The sequence below is a fragment of the Equus przewalskii genome, chromosome 2 (genome assembly GCF_037783145.1).
Source record: "Equus przewalskii isolate Varuska chromosome 2, EquPr2, whole genome shotgun sequence".
NCBI lineage: Eukaryota > Metazoa > Chordata > Mammalia > Perissodactyla > Equidae > Equus > Equus przewalskii.
This window is the reverse complement of record NC_091832.1, coordinates 8,103,791-8,120,942: the sequence shown is the minus strand read 5'-3', so window position 1 is coordinate 8,120,942 and position 17,152 is coordinate 8,103,791. Positions and strand designations below refer to the sequence as shown.

Sequence of the window (17,152 nt, the reverse complement as noted above, 5' to 3'; positions counted from 1 at the left end):
TGTGATAGCTGCAATGACAGACGTACACATAAGAATGAGAAATACAGAGGAGGGAGTAAGGAACTGTTAGGGAAGCCTTTATAGAGACAATGCCTATGCAAAAGTCTAAGGGGTAAAGGCAATGGGAGAACTCACAAAGGCAGAGAGACATGAAACGATATAAGTTCAAGAAAATTACAAGCATCAAAGTATCATTATAGAACAAGGTTGCAGGAAAAGTATAGGCTACACAAGATCAAATCACAAAGAGCTTTGTTAGCCATGCCAATGAACTTGACTTTCATCCTACATAAGCAATTGAATATGGAGTTCAAGAGAAGACAGGAATGAGGCTGCTGCTTTGGGAGTCAATAGCACATATATAACGCATACTTAAAACCAAAGAAAAGATGATTATCCAAAGAAACACAATATGTGATGGGGTAGAATGGAAAGGAGAAGGGAACAAGGACAGACCCTTAAGAAAAATCTGGAAGCATTCAGAATAAGACACTAGATCAGTGAAAGGCATTTTTAAACTGAGGGAAGACTGGAAAGTTCTTAAACTGGAAATAGGTTGAGAAGAGGGAGCCAGAAGAAAGGGAGACGCAGAAGCCAAAGGAAATATGAGGAAAAACTGATGAGGGACAAATTCCCAGGTAAATGATTAACAGCAAGTAGAGGGGACAGAAGTTAATGAAGAGAAATATAAAGTTCTCCACTCAGCTTGAGAAATTCAAATAATTAAATTTAGGATGAGGGAGATATGCCTTCCCTGCTTGTGCAGTATTTTAAGTAACTATTAAATAGGTCTCAAAATTGTAAGGTGACTGCATTAATAGTAATACAATGTGCAAAACTAGAGGGGGAGGCTGTTTTACTCTACTTTAAACCTCTTTTGGAAAACTGTGTTCACTCCCAAGCTCCTCCTTTGAAGTGCGCCATTAATAAGTAAACACATCTAGAGGAAAGCAACCAAGTGATAACAATGGTGGAAAAAACTGGAAAATTAGGGCTCAGATAATAAAAGTTAATGGTAACATAGTTGCCTTCACATAGTGGAGGATGGGGGAAGAAAAACTGTATGTCTAAAGATAATCAATAAGTTACAAGGAGGTAAACTTTTATTAGCTATATTAGCTGCCTTATAAACTAGTGATCTCCCAATTACATAGTACAATGCCTCACACAGAGCAGTTATTCAATAAATTTTTGTCAGGTCTGTGAAAATATGAATGAAAACATTGTCAGGTAATATATATTTCTCTGTATTCCTCACATCCTCACATCATAATACATGTCAGGTCATTCAATTATCTGTTGAACAAATGAATGTCTGGTACACTCTCGGTACATATTTACAGATTTAAAGCAATAAGAATTAAGGATGCTGTTCATTTATCAAGCACTATCACCAATATCACCAAAACCCCATGATATTCCCATCTCTTTTATCTCACTTATCTGACCACAATACCAATGAGAAGAGAGGTATTGCTGAGTAAATGTTTTGTTGGGCAAGCTCAGAGCATCCTATCTGGGATTGCTAAAGCAATGGCGGAAAACCAACCTAGATCCATAACTTTACAGTTTCATACTTTCCCCATGGGTAACAAACAGCAGCTGCAACTATAAGATGTGCCCTGGCAAGCAGGGAGTTCCTTGCAGGTATCTTCGTGAAGCTCTCCTTAAAAACTCGGAAGGACTGCATAGGGAACCAAATCCTAGGGCCAGCTATGTATGTCACCACTGCCCTTTCATCAAAGGATGACTCTATATCCATGCTAAGTCAGTGTACCTTCAGGATCCATCCCCTGGAAATGCCAAGGTTCTGCTATAATCTCACACACACACACACACACACACAAAATATGCACTGATTTAAAAAAGAAAGAAAGAAAAGAAAAATCATTTAGTAGACATGCCAGGAAAGGATGTGGTTGTTTCTTAGCATATTAATATTTTTATCTTGATAAATTACTCCTGAACTATAGGTAGGATTTATGATCTAACAAAATCTTTAATCTTAACAATAAAAATATACTTCATTTTGGCATAATCCACACTTTAACTTTACATACTCTCCATGCATATATAAGTGGGAAGAGTAATAACTTATGCAGTATTTCTCAGTTCTTAAAGCCATATTAAACATTATCATCACATGCTGTTCTATGGGGACAATAAAGGCAGAATAAAAAGTAAAAAAAACCATTGCAAAAACAGACTTTACGAATACACACAGAAAATGACATCATCTCACTGGCCTTTTCTTTTTGCTTAACAGGTCTTTTGCATCCTTTTAGGTTTCTGATTTTGCTTAAATATTGGTTAAAAGAAGGAAAAAGCTGTTAGTACCCCTTTGACAAAATAACACCTGTCTTCACTTATTCAAATTTAACACATTAAGTTAATTCCTTAGAAGCTTCTACCTGTTATCTTGGTTAGACAATTGACTAGTTTTAGGAAACCTTTATTCCAAGAGTACGGCTAAGGTTTTTACAAATAAAATTTAACTAGTAAACTACTTTAAATTTTGAAGGGACAATAAATATAGGCAAAAATTTACCAACTATTTTGGTAAAATGCTATGATTACATAGCATTACTATGATTGCTGTGTTATTACTTTCCTGTAATAGTCTCATCACCACCTCTCTAATCCTATAGTCCATTAGAACATGAAGATACTACATGAAAGCTTACAATCACCCCGAAGTCATTTTTATTTTGGCAGAACATCTTTTTTACTACTTATTACAGAAAATTTCAAGCATATACAAGAGTAGAGACAATAGAAAAATGAACATAGCATCCTCAACAATTACCAAGTCAAAGCCAATCTTATTTCACTCCCCATCAACCTCACCCCTAAACCCCTCTCAGACTGTTCTGAAGTAAATTCCGGACATCATAAATATTTCAGTATATATCTCTAAAGGATAAGAATTCTTTTTTCAATATAACCCAATACATTATCACAGTTAAAAACATAACTATTTAATTATATCAAATATCCAGTCAGCTTTGGCAAAATACTTTTTTACATTATTTAAAGTATTCACAAAATACTTTACTACCTTATTCCAAATTAATCACTAAGTAATGTTTTCCTGTTCTAAAATACAACATAGTTTAAAACAAAGTTCATGTGTATCAACTTGGGGTGAGCTTGCCTTAGCTGGAATCAATTCTATTACTTCTGCCAGAATATCATTCCTTTTGTTTCAAGTCCCACAACTAGGACCTTAGGAAAAATCTAGGGACACCAGAAAAACTTCGTTCTTTCTTTTTGTTTTCCACAAAGCTACAATAGGATGAAGGAATCAAAAAATACCTAACAGCATTTTAAAAGGCAACCTTGTAAAGTGCAATACTTACTAATTTTTTCCACTACTGCAGTCATAATGATAGAGGAAAGGAAACACGTTCCGCCATTGGAGGAGGGGAGGAGATGATCCAAAGAAAAGCAAGCCACATCCTTACAATTTCTTTGAAATTGAATTTTCTATTTAACATTCATGCAAATTTTATATACTTCATAATTGTTTTTAACTTTAAAAAACCACATATTTCTTTTTAAGTTACTCCAGTAAATGGTGCTACAAGAAGACATGCATATTTCTTCTCTAGCTTTCAGTACTCCCTAGCACACCCATTTGAGAAGTGTGGATACATAAGATCAGAGACTTGACTTTGGGGTAGAGCACACATGAGTTGCAAACCCAGCCCTGCTACGACTACCTGTCATTAGATAATTACTTAACCTCTTTACACCTCCAATTTTCATCTTTAAAATGCAAATAAGAAGACTGGCTATCAGATTAGATGGTATATATCCATTAGGTTAGATAATGCAAATAAAACACTTATCACAGAAGCCAGCAGAAAGTAATGCTCAGTAAACATTAGTAGTACTAGTTATAATTACCATCTCCAAAATCAATCTGTAAAATGAAGGATTACTCACCTTACAGGGGGGTAGGAACTATGAAGGATCTAATATTTCACTCTATTTACTTGCAAGCTAATAATTTAACTTGTTACAATTTCATGGACGCTGGACGAAGACACACGACTCCCAGGTCAAGGAGAAAGTACTTTATTATTCACAGCAATAGCAGTAACCAGAGTATAGCATTTTTTTTTTGCACCAGTTCCCAAGTCGCATTTGCCACAGGGTAATACAGAGTGGGCCAGATGACATCTACACACACAGTGGATTACATTACATTGAGAGGAACCCTGAGCTTAGGGAACTTGAATCTTTTATAATGGACAGTAAGCATGCCTACCCTTTGCTTTGGAGGGAGAAAGAATCTTTATCTTATCTTTCAGGCTGTAAGCAAACTCGCCCTCTGGTCTGGAAGGAGACATTATCTAGGCTGGTCACAATACAAGGCCTTTGAAAAGACAGTCTGGAACAATCAATGCCTCTATTCATAAGATGTGCAGAAATATAAGACACAAAGAGAATTATCTCCCAACATATCCACCCCTCACTTCTAACTATCCCAGCTGTTGACAGTTTCTCAGGAGTATGTCACTCCAAAGGCCACTCTGATTAATCTAACAGACGCTGGGACTAAATCCATTCAATTTGTCTCAAACAGCATTTAATTAAGGCAGCTATCAACAGGCAGCAGGATGAGGCTAACCTTCAGCATTGATTTCAACCATATTTCTCAGGGTTCAACACCCAAATAAGATAAAGAAATTCCACCAGTCATCGAGGTCTACTTCAGAAAGTCTGGTGGCTTTCTCCCTAAATTTCTGTATTAACCTTTCTACTTGGCCCAAGGCAATAATCCAAGAACAACAGGATGTATTAACACTTAAACAGACTCTGCCTTGGCCCACAAGGAAAAAGTCCAAAGCAATTTATCATCCCTAACAACTCTGGTCAATGAGTTGAGGTTGACCTGAATGCTTTCCAGGGCCAAGGTGTATCATTGATCACTTAAGCTAAAATGTCAGGAATAAATTTTGAACCACCTATTCTAACTGAATGACTTCCCTCATGGAGATAACGGTCCACAGGGTGCACATAAATAACAAATCAGTCATCAGTCTGGGAAGCTTCCCTAAGAAACCAAGGATAGCCTCATTTTGGAGACATCTTGACAGTCATCTGAGGGCTACAAGATCTACTGGTGGTGTTTCCTTAAACACTGAAAGGTGCAAGAGGTAGGCAAGGTAATGACTGGCTTCCACATAAGAAAAACAATCCTAAGGGCAGAGATAGTGCACCTAGAAAGAGAGGATTGTTTACAATTGTTGGGTCCTTCCAAGTGGGACCAACAGCAGTCTAGAAGACACTGTCAACCTGTGTCCCAACATGGCCTCCCAGCCAAGTGGTAGGCCTTAGGGTTTTCAGTCCATTTCAAATAATTGAGTCTAGTCCTTGTTTTTGAAAGGACTGAAGAGGACTGTCAGTCCAAACTGTTCCATGTGTCCAGGCCACCAGTAATCTTCCCCACAGAATCTCTGCATGAAGGGTATGGGATGGGGGTGGAGTAGGCATCAGGAGGCATTGACTGGTGTTTTGCAAGGAAGGTACAGGAGCTGAGGCCAACCCCTGCTGTTTCCAATAGACTTCTGAGTAAGGTTAAGGGGAATGAGAATCAAATGGCAATCATAGCTATCTAATGGAGGATGGCAGACCCAGCAGTCAATTAAATTTAATGTGACTGCAACAGTTTAGAAGAGCTACAGCAGGGTGTTTTCCTCCATGAGGAACGCTCCAAGTGTGGTTCCGAAAGACAAAGAACATTAATGTCTTTCCCTTCCCCAAAACTTCTGGGGTTTAAGGTGTTCCCTCCTCAGGTGTCGAGATTGTTGTTTTCCGTGCACTGCCATGACATCAATATGTCCCATTCCAGCAGCTATGACTTCATCTTGTTTCCAATCATCTCCTACTCACAATCAGGCCTTTCATCTGGAAATGTCAGGTGCAATAGGGTCAAGGGAATTTTTTTCATTTTTTAAAGATTGGCACCTGAGCTAACAACGGTTGGAATCTTCTTTTTTTTTTTTTCCTTCTCCCCAAATACTCCCAGCACATAGTTGTATACTCTAGTTGTGAGCGCCTCTGGTTGTGCTATGTGGGATGCCGCCTCAGCATGGCTTGATGAGTGGTGCCATGTCCACGCCCAGGGTCCAAACCAGTGAAACCCTGGACCACCAAAGTGGAGCATATGGACTTAACCACTCGGCCATGGGGGCATTCACCCCAGGAGAATTTTTATAAAACCTACAGAAACCCATTTATGGTCCCCACTGACCCACATGGGCCACTGCAGGGGGACTCAGTAAGCAGCATACTCAATTAAGTGGTCATTATCCTTCTGATCTAGGACCATTTCAACCCAACAAGAGAATCCAGGTGGCTGAACCAGAATTAAGTTCGAATCCCTTAGGCCACCTTTCGGCAAGTCACCACATAGAAGGTACACCAACAGGCCTGGGTTGCTGCTAGGAGAAAAAAAGATACATCATGCCTAGAAATGGTCATGGTAGAAACCTGAATTTTCAAAACAGGGCTGTATAAGGGCTATATCCCACCCCTTCCATCCTGATCATTACCCAGGAAACGACCTAGATGAGATGATCCCTTTCTGGGGATAGCCACATTCAGTGACCAAACTTACTAAGGAGGAAGCTGTTCCAACATTCAACATTCATCCATATACCAGATGCCTGTGGACGGTAGAAAGCATGGAAGGTCCCTCAGATATCCTGACTATCAGCTTACTGTTGAGTGGCCTCTGTGATAAAAAGTGTACCACCATCAGACTGCAAATGCTCCAGAGAGCCCAAAAGCATAATACAGATTAGTTTCAAGGGCTACAGTGGTGTGGCCAGTCAGCTAACTGGACTGAAACAGTAACACCATAACCAGAAAACATGTCAACAGCAATAAGGCACCACTGATACCTCAGAGAGAGAGGTCAAAGGTCTAATGTATTCAATCTGCCAACCAGGCAGGAGCTGCATCCCATGCAACGTGGCTTCTCTCACTGTGTGACAAACAGGTCAACTTTTGGCAGGAGTCACAAGTCTGCATGCAGTGGTACCTTCCACATCATAGAGTCCTTTACTTTGCATTCAGTTTATGATAGCTGATGCGCTGTCACATCTTATATGATGATGGATCCAGGCAACAATGCTGGCGCTAGGCAGTGCAGGCTCAATCAGAAGCTTGATTCCAGTGGGTTTCATGAGAGAACAGGCCCTTATTGTGAGCATCTACATGAGTGATCCAGACAGTTTGATCAGCAGCTATAATTTGTTTCCATAGTTCACAGCTTCAAAGAGAACTGCTCTTTAATCTGCCAGTCTATAGTTTCCAAGTGGCAGACCAAATAGCTAGGCCATTGGCAACAGACCAAGGGTCAGTAGAAATACAAGTTTCATGAAAAAGAATTCTGGCAAGAGCTATAAGAAGAGTCTTGAGTTCTGTCCACTGAACAGAGCAATCACATCCATTATCAGTCTGCATAGCTGGTGCAAGGCTGAACAGCCCCAGAAGAAGAGTGGAAACAATCAGTTTCAGCTTAGCTGAACCACTGGTGAACCAAGCCCAAGTTAGGAAAACCTCTACGAATTGAGGACCTCAGTGAGTCAGTAGTTTTGCTTCAGACACTGAAGTGGGGAATAACGCTTCCTCCAAAGGAGGGGCTGAGCCCTAAGACGTTATGTACTCCCATGATCTTATCTCCCAGACAAACCAGTGAAAGTTCTAACAGCTTTGCAAATTTGTCTCCTCTCACACTCAAGTGCAGGTGCACACACGTGTAAATGTTGTCTCAAAGGAGGCAGAACCTTCTGCCCAGCCAGGACAAATCTTAGCACTTGTCGTTCATTGGGGAGTCTGAACCTGAGTCTGACTGGCAAACTGGTAAAAAAAAATTCCCTCTACCAGAAAGGAAATTTGAGGGTTGTTGAGACTTAGCAACACCCAGAGGAATGTTCAGGCAGCTGTCTTTGAACCTACTTCCTCGTATTCAGTCTACAACCACCTCCCTAATTCCTCCTTATTAACAGGCAATAAAGTAGAGAATCACTTAACAATTTGGTAAACATGTTCCAGTTGCTACCAATTTCCATGAACTTCCCTCAAATTCTGTTACCCAGCCCATGAGGCCCTCACCCTTCCTCTTCCAGCAAGCCATGTGTCTGTCAACATCCCATCCTTGTTGCCAAAACTGTTAAGAGCAGTGAAGGATCTGAGATTTTATCCTACTTGCAAGCTGACAAGTTAGCCTGCCAGTTTCATGCGTGCTGGCAGAAAACCGAGACTCCTGGGTTGGAGACAATGAACATTATGACTCATAGTAATATCAGTAGTCAGAATATTAGCATTTCCTTATGCAGTTCCCCAGTCCCATTTTCCACAGGGTGATGCAAAGTAGGCCAAGTGACACCTGCGCAGGCAGTGGATTGTGTTCCAGAAGAGGAAGGAGCCTAGAGAACCTAAATCTATTCAAATGGATACTATGCATGCCTGCCCTTTGCTCGGGATAGAGACACTATCTCTGTCTTCCAAGGCTGCTCACTATAAAAGCATCCTTGAAAAGATAGTCAAAAACCAAAGCAGTCAGTGCCTCTGCTCACAAGACACACAGAAACCATGGAGAATTCTATCACTGGATATACAGGTCACTGTAAAACTTAGATGTTAAGAGCCTAGCACAGTACCTGGCACATACAAAGCAATCAAAGGACAGATGCTAATGTTATTATTCCCCACCATTAAACCTAAAATAAGAATGCTCAATTGTGTCTCCACCTCACTTTAACTAGATGCCAAAGAATACAACTAAAACTGACTTTAAAAGAAACAAGTCCAACCACTACTTTTCCCTTGGGAGAAAGAGGGCGGGGGGGGGGGGGGGCGAGCCAGGAGGGCACAAGAGACAAAGCTTTCCTCTCACTAACACTCTTCTATTACAGCTCGATCATTAAAGAATCCCAGGAACCAGGGTGAACTGCAGAGGCAAAAAAAAACCAGGTGACTGGAACCTAATTTTAAAGCCATTAAGGTGCACATAGCCTGCAAATCTTTGTGCTTTTCTTTACCACAACTTGACATCTCATTCTTTCTATCTCAATTATTCCTCTATAACCACAAATAAGTATAAAGGCAGGTGCAATTACCCTATTATTTTTGCCAGACTGCTTCTGGAAGTTATCTCAAACTCACCCTAAAATCAATGACTCGGCCCCATACCCAAGTGGTTGGGTTCATGCGCTCCACTTCAGCAGCCCAGGGTTTTTGCTGGTTTGGATCCTGGGCACAGACATGGCACCGCTCATCAAGCCATGCTGAGGCGGCATCCCACATGCCAAAACTAGAAGGACCCACAACTAAAAATATACAACTATGTACCAGGGGACTTTGGGGAGAAAAAGGAAAAATAAAATCTTTTAAAAAAAAAATCTATGACTAATGATTTAACATGGCAAACAATTTTGATTTGAAATTAAAACTTCTGCCTTAAAAAAGTGAGAGTGAAACTATAAAAGGAAGAGTGATTGACGCATAGCAATTCAGTAATAGCATTCAAATTTTACGAAGTTCTGGGCCTTGGAGGGGAGAAAGAATTATTCCTCTACCCTCTAGGTCCTTCTGACTGGTCTAAGAATTAAACTGACATGAGACAGACTAACAGGAAAAAAATAAAACAATGTTTCCAAGAAGCTAGCTTCACCAATATTTTCTCCTGCTAATCTAAATTTAGAAAAGGAAAAAAACTCACCACTCACTTCCATTGGACCCTGCACACAGAGATCCAGGAGACTGACGTGGTAAGAACTCTTACCTCTTGCCGGCTCTTGTCAGGGATCCAGGATCTCTTAGCTGCAGTAGTCCAGGAGTGAGCAGGGTCCAGCCAGTAAAGTTTTATCCCATCCTCATCGCCAGACTGTAGGGAAAGAAAAACTATTCTCTACCCTCCAAGTCCTTCTGGCCGGTCTAAGAATTAAATTGACATGAGACAGAATAACAGAAGAAAATCAAACAAAGTTTAATAACATGTATACATGGGAGAAACCCAGGAAAACTGAGTAACTCGACAAAACGGCCAAAGCCAACACCTTAAATATCATCTTCAGCTAAAGACAAAGGAGGAGTTTGGGGGTAATGGTTTGGGACTTCAAAGGGGAGGAAGGCAATTCACATGGAGATGGAAAAGCAAACGTCTGATAAACAAATGTTTGCTGGGCCATCCACAGACGTTGTGACCAGAGAGAGAACTTTGATAAAAACAGGCTTAGCAAGGATCCTCCCAGTCTACCATAGTTATCTATGGTCATGGCCTGTCCTGGGAGACAGGCCTTTTATCTTAAATTCTTTCAGGCAGTTAGAGGAAAGGTCAAAGTTTCTTTCAGAGTCTTTGCCCTTAAAAATAATCAAGCCAAAGAGACATATTTTGGGGTGGCAAATTCTGATCCCCCAGAGGCTCAAGTCCTATATTTTGCCACATTACCTTACTGAGTGCTCCATAAAAGCTAAACCAGAGGGGAAGTGTTGTGCACTTCTCTACAGATGGGTCACTTTGAGGTTATAACCCTCATTTCAATAAAATACTCCAATTTTTATTCTCTCAATAATAGATTTTAATATTCAAAATCCTATGTCAGCAAATGGTAGATGCTTGAAAAATACATTAAAATTTACAATTTTATTCTATTTATTTGTACCATAACAGCCAATACTCATAATATTCCTTCAAAAAATATTCACTGAGCACCTCTTACTAGATACTGTAGGAACAGATGGTTAAGACACAGGCAGTTGTTCACTCAAATTGCTGATAGTAGGTGAAAGAAACATGTAAAGTGATTATTGACAATCTGACATAAGACTTGAAGAGAAACATGTAAAAGATATATAAGAAGAAATGATTAACTCTAACTGGGCACAGAGTACTGAAATTATAAGCAAAAGGTGGGCTTCAGGTTTTGGAAGATAAATGAAGTTTTCCAAAGGGACACGAAAAATAAGAGTTCAAAGGCACAGAGTCATGAAACAGCACATTCTACTGAACATCATGTCTATACTCATATACTAATCTTCCTAAGTCATACAAATGTTAACAGTACTTAAGATCACAAAATCAAAGAACCACTGGAATGGATGTAACTTCAAAAGTCATCTAGATCAACTGTTCTCCAGTGCAGTCCTTGGATCAGCATCATTAGCATAACCTGGGAACCTAGTAGAAAGGCAAACTTGCAGACCCCACACAAGATCCACTGAATCGGAAACTCTGGGGTGGGATCCAGCAACCTGTGGTTCAACAAGCCCTCCAGGTTTTTTTGTTGTTTTTTTTTTTCTTTTTGGCTGAAGAAGATGTGCCTTGAGCTAACATCCATGCCAACCTTCTTCTATTTTTTAGTATGTGGGCCACCAGCACAGCATGGCCACTAACAGAGCAGTTAGGTGTGCACCTGAGAACCAAACCCAGGCCAGTGAAGCAGAGCACTCTGAACTTAACCACTAGGCAACCCTCCAGATTATTCTTATGTAAGCTAAAGTCTGAGATCCATTGATTGATTGATTTTTTTTTTTAAAGATTAACACCTGAGCTAAAACTTTGCCAATCTTTTTTTTTTTTCTGCTTCTTCTCCCCAAATCCCCTCAGTAGGTAGTTGTATATTCTAGTTGTGGGTCATCCTAGTTGTGGCATGCGGGACGCCGCCTCAACATGGCCTGACGAGCGGTGCCATGTCTGCACCCAGGATCCGAAATCAGTAAAACCCAGGCAGCCAAAGCGGAGCACACAAACTTAACCACTTGGCCACGGGGCCAGCCCCTGAGATCCATTGATTTAGATCAGGGTTTTTCAGCACTCTTGACATTTTGGGGTGGATAATTCTTCATTATAGGGGGATATCTTGGGCATTATAGAACGGTTAGCAGCATCCCTGGCCTGAACCAACTAAATGCCAGTAGCACCCCCCTGTTGTGTGAGCCAAAAATGTCTCTAGACATTGCCTAATGTCCCCCGGAGAACAGAAATCACCCACAAGTGAAAACCACTGATCTAGATCAGGGACCAGCAAACCTCCCTATAAGGGGCAGAGTAAACACTTTAGGCTTTGCAGGCCATGCAATCAACTACTCAATTCTGCTATTGAGGGCAAAAATGGCCAGAGACAATATGTAAATAAATATGCATGACTGTCTTCCAATAAGCCTTTATTGACAAAAACAGACAGTAGTTTGGCTCTCAGGATGTAGTTTGCAGAACCCTAGTCTAGATCAATTACCTAAATTATAACTGAATGTACTCAACCCCATTGCTGCCAAGTGATTATCCAGACTCTGAATACCTTATCTAGCCCAGTCTTCTGTTTTCAGAAGATATGGCTCTAGGCAGATCTGCATTTTATAGACTGAAAAACTGAAACCCAGAAAGGATAAAATGACTTGCTCTGAGAACCACAGGGAAAACAAAAAAAAACAGAGCTCTAGTCTGCCTAAGCGCAATGCTCTAACAACTGCCTCCTATGGAGGTGTAATCATATAATGCTACCTGTGAGGCATCCAAATGTTTTAGCACTTTGCAGTTACTAAAATCTAGAAAGAAAAGTACTGGATTCACTGGGGGGCAGGGAGGAAATAACTATATCTTAAAGGCCCAGATAGCAGATATTTTAGGCCTGTGGTCCATAAAGTCTCTGTCTCAACTACTCACCTCTGTCACTGCAGCAAGAAAGCAATCACAGACAACAGGTAAATGAATGGGTGTGGCTGCGTTCCAACAAATCTTTATGTGCTAAACAGGCAGCCAGCTTCCAGGCTATAGTTTCCTGACCCTTGACCTACAGAATCCATAAAACGTCTGGGAATCAGGCATCAACCCCGCCACACTCAACGAAGCTAAACACTTTTCATGAGCTTAGAAGCATGGCACTAGACTAGGGTGAATGGTAGACTAGGAATGACCAGACAAAGTGCCAGCCATCACCACCACTACCCACCCCCCAACTTCCTTCTTTCTAGCATGTCTGCTATACACCAGGCACTGTTCATTTATTTTATGTGTAAGTTTTATCATTTGGAGATATTTCTGAATGATGGGTCTTGTTTTCCTCTAGAATTCCAGCTATCTGACAAAACAAGCTAAAAAATGAACATTCTTACGTGTACCTGGACAAAATCTTTGTTTCAAACCAACTCACGACCTTAGACAAGTCACTTCCTTTTTCTGGGTCTCAATTTCCATAAAAGGAAAAATGAGAAGCTGGAAATAGATGACCTCTGAAGTCCCCTGCAGAGAACAAGTATGTACCTTAAAATTGTCAAAAATGAAAATAACAGCTAAAATTTATTGAACACTTTCTATGTTAGAAACCTCTTCTAATCACTTTACATGCATTAACTCATTTTTCATATGGGGAAACTGAGGCAAAGAGCTGTGAAGTGAATGGCCAAAGATCACAAGATGAGTGAATGGCAGAACTGTAATTTAAATCCAAGTGATCTGAGCTCAAAGTCCACGCACTTAACCACTCACTACTAAAGTTTATTCCACGTGCCAAAACTTTATTTTCCCAATGACCAACAATCCAAACACTAAAACAACCTGATCTGTCCCTCTAATGAATAAAGAGGATAGTGGAAAAAGGAAAGAAAGGGTGTTAACAAAATTACTTTCAGCCACAGTATTCAATCTCCCACCCAAGAAACAAACACGATATTTCATGGGTATTTAGTTTGGTCCCTCACAACATCACAAAGGATACCACAAAGGATATCCATTTGGATCTATACCATTTCTACCCCCGGGGTCTGGCATCTTCTCTTGTAGAAGATCTCTCTTCGTGTCAAATCAGGAAGAAAAAAAGAAGAGGAGGAGGAGGGATTCACAGCCTCATTTAGAAGGAAAAAGTGTTATGAAGGGGCGGAAACTACTTACAAGTAACTTACCAGTAGTGTATGGAAGAGTCCCTGCTTCACAGAGGAGTTGATAGGCAAATGGAAACTTAAAAGTCCCATAGCGATAATTCAATATATATGAAATTGTATAAAGCAGTTTAGGCAGCAAAGGTATTCCTAGCTGGAAAGACCAGGAGTAAAAAACAAAAGCACAATTGTGTTGTCTGGGAAACATAACTGGAAGTAACCTCAAAATCAATGCCAAATTAGAGAAGAAATAAAAGGACTCAATCTGTGGCCACTGGAACTAGGTTCAGAAAGAATACTTTTTTAGCAAGGTAGATAAGGTTTTGTTTCTGAAAAAGTCTGAAGGAAAATATTACTACTAGTGAGGGCTGTTCCTTTTTTTTCTTCACTTGAATAGAACTATGATCTATGTCTCTATATTATCAGTAACAGAGAGATAAAAATAGAAAAATATAAGGGGGCTGGCCCCGTGGCCGAGTGGTTAAGTCTGTGCGCTCCGCTGCAGGCGGCCCAGTGTTTCGTTGGTTCGAATCCTGGGCGCAGACATGGCACTGCTCATCAAACCACGCTGAGGCAGCGTCCCACATGCTACAACTAGAAGGACCCACAACGAAGAATATACAACTATGTACTGGGGGGCTTTGGGGAGAAAAAGGAAAAAATAAAAATCTTTAAAAAAAAAAAAAAAAAAAAAATAGAAAAATATGAGACCAACAAGTGAGACTAATCTAAAATGGTTACACCACCTTTTTTGTTCCCAAAGAAAGATTATGTTATAAAAATGTATCTTAGAGGAAAAAGACTTTGGTACGACAATAATTGAAAGGTTAAGGGAGAGAGAAGACTCAATTTTCGTTCATCTAGACCCAAAGTAAAAGACAACTAATATTACTGAAATTATTTGATAGCAACTGCAATTCTGTTTGGATAACTATTTTTACATTTGTAAGCAAACCAAATATGATCTCAAAAGTGTCTTTGATCAAATGATTTTTGCTCTTCACCTCAACCTGAAAAAAAAAGAGTTAAAGAATTCTACAATTATAAAAAGAACAAGATTTGGAACTTTCACCTGAATGCATCTCTTTGTTATAAAAAGGCATTAAGAAAGAAAAAGAATTCTCATGATTCATCAATGCCTGCCTGTTTTTCATACCCAGGAAATTCCTTTACACCCCCTCCTGGCTCGGGCCAGCCAGAACTGTAGGTGTACTACTCTACTCATTCACTCATTCCTCTACCAGTAACATGCTATGCTAACACTATGTACATTTAAAGCTGATTTTTGTTGGACTATTCCAAATTCTACACTCATTTGCTCAGAGCTGAATTTGCAAATAGTTTATTAAACAGGATGCTGTCATTCTCTCCCTTCAAAATTTTGGTAGTGCAGCAACTACGGAAAACAGTACGGCAGTCCTCAAAAAATGAAAAATAAAAATTTCATATGATCCAGTAATCCCACTTCTGGGTATATACCCAAAAGAATTGAAAGCAGGGACTCTTAACAGGTATTTGTACACTCACGTTCATAGCAGCATTAAGGATTCACAATAGCCAAAACAGGGAAAAAAGTGTCCATCAACAGAGGAATGGATAAACAAAACGTGTTATATACATAGTAAAATGGAATATTATTCAGCCTTAAAAATGAAGGAAAATCTGACACATGCTATAACATGGATGAATATTGGGGACATTATGCTAAGTGAAATCAGCCCATCACAAACAGATAAATACCATATGATTCCACTCATATGAGGCACCTAGAATATTCATCTTCATAGACGGAAAGTAGAATGGTGGTTGCCAGGGACTATGGAGAGGGAAGAATGGGAAGTTATTGTTTACTGGGCAGAAAGTTAAAGTTTCGCAAGATAAAGAATTCTGGAGATGGATGGTGGTGATAGCTAAAGAACAATGTGAAGGTACTTAATGCCACTGAACTGGACACTTAAAAACAGTTAAGACAGCAAACTTTACGTTGTGTGTATTTCACCACAATTTAAAAATTTTTTTAATTGAGAGCTGCTTTTATTTGAGGGAAAAATCTTTTAGAAGACCCTTTGGAATATATTTGCTTGTAATGAGCTCACTCATCTACAAAGTCCCCAACCCATCCCATTAAGTCTGAGCTGTAATCTTCCATCCACTACTTATCCAGTTATAAGAAACCAGGTAATTTATTTTTAAAATTATACTTCAAGACTTGGTATGTGAATACTTGGACGATACTGGTTTTTTTTACAACTGTGTAAGTCACTTTCCCGACCCAAAAGTGAACATAGCAAAATAATATTCTATTTACCTCATATGATAGTTATCCACTCCTCCACTGATTTCAACAGAAGTCTTTTCTCAATATATTGAGTTGAAATAGTTAAAGAGAACACAAAAATCCTTCCCAAAACCTTTTCCATGCTTAGACATTGTATTTATAAGAAACTACTATCTAGCAATTATCAAAATCTGAAACTTATTTATTTTTAAAATCTAATCACATTTAAAAATCAGGTCCCTTTCTACAAAGGCAGCACTGAGCTCTCAAAAATATTTTTAATTTTCACAATCATATGAAGTAAATAGACTACAGTGTCACTATATTCATTTTTGGGTGGGGAAGCTGATTTGCCCAGTTATAGACGAAACCAGTATCATCCAAGTATTTACATTCCAAGTCTTGAGCTGCAATCTTTAACATACATTACCTGGTTTCTGATAACTAGATAAATGCTTATTTTTAATCGTATAAAAATTTTGCATAATATTAAAAAATAGGAAGAATAATCAATTTTAAAATTAAGTCCACAAAAGCAAACGGATCTGGAATCATCATTTGTAAGAGGAATACAAGGTTTCTAAACACACAAAAGGCTAATGCGCTTAACATGTGCATAGTTTTTTAAATAATTTTATTCTACCAATACTGTCCTCTTACCTATGTGACAACATGAAATTAACTCTCACCATTTGGCAAACAACTGTTCATTGCATTGCTATTGGTTTGAAGAGAAAAACTTATTAGAATGTACTAATATGATCAAAATAAAAGCCCAAATGCTTGTCAAAAAATCTTACTTTGCCTCCGAGTACAAGAATCCTAAATTTCCTGTCCTTGGCCAGTATAAGGTTCACAGTAAGCATAATGTCACAAAAAATAAGACAGCAAGCAGCTACAAGTTATTAGAGGAAGTAAAAAGTTTAGTGAAATCAAAACAAAGTTATAATTACCTTAAAGCTTTTAATGAACTAAACTACA

The 17,152-nt window shown here is 39.3% G+C and overlaps 1 protein-coding gene across 6 annotated transcripts in view; it reads right to left on the bottom strand.

The window, feature by feature from the left end:
- The window catches only part of FAF1 (Fas associated factor 1), a 473,410-nt gene that overhangs the window by 447,816 nt on the left and 8,442 nt on the right, over positions 1-17,152 (bottom strand). The window contains exon 2 of one of the 6 annotated variants that reach the window (XM_070609687.1): positions 9,803-9,904. The exons of the other annotated variants lie outside the window; for them this stretch is intronic. Coding sequence (XP_070465788.1) covers positions 9,803-9,904 — 102 coding nt within the window. The remainder of the gene's footprint in view (positions 1-9,802; positions 9,905-17,152) is intronic. 6 annotated transcript variants of the gene reach the window in all.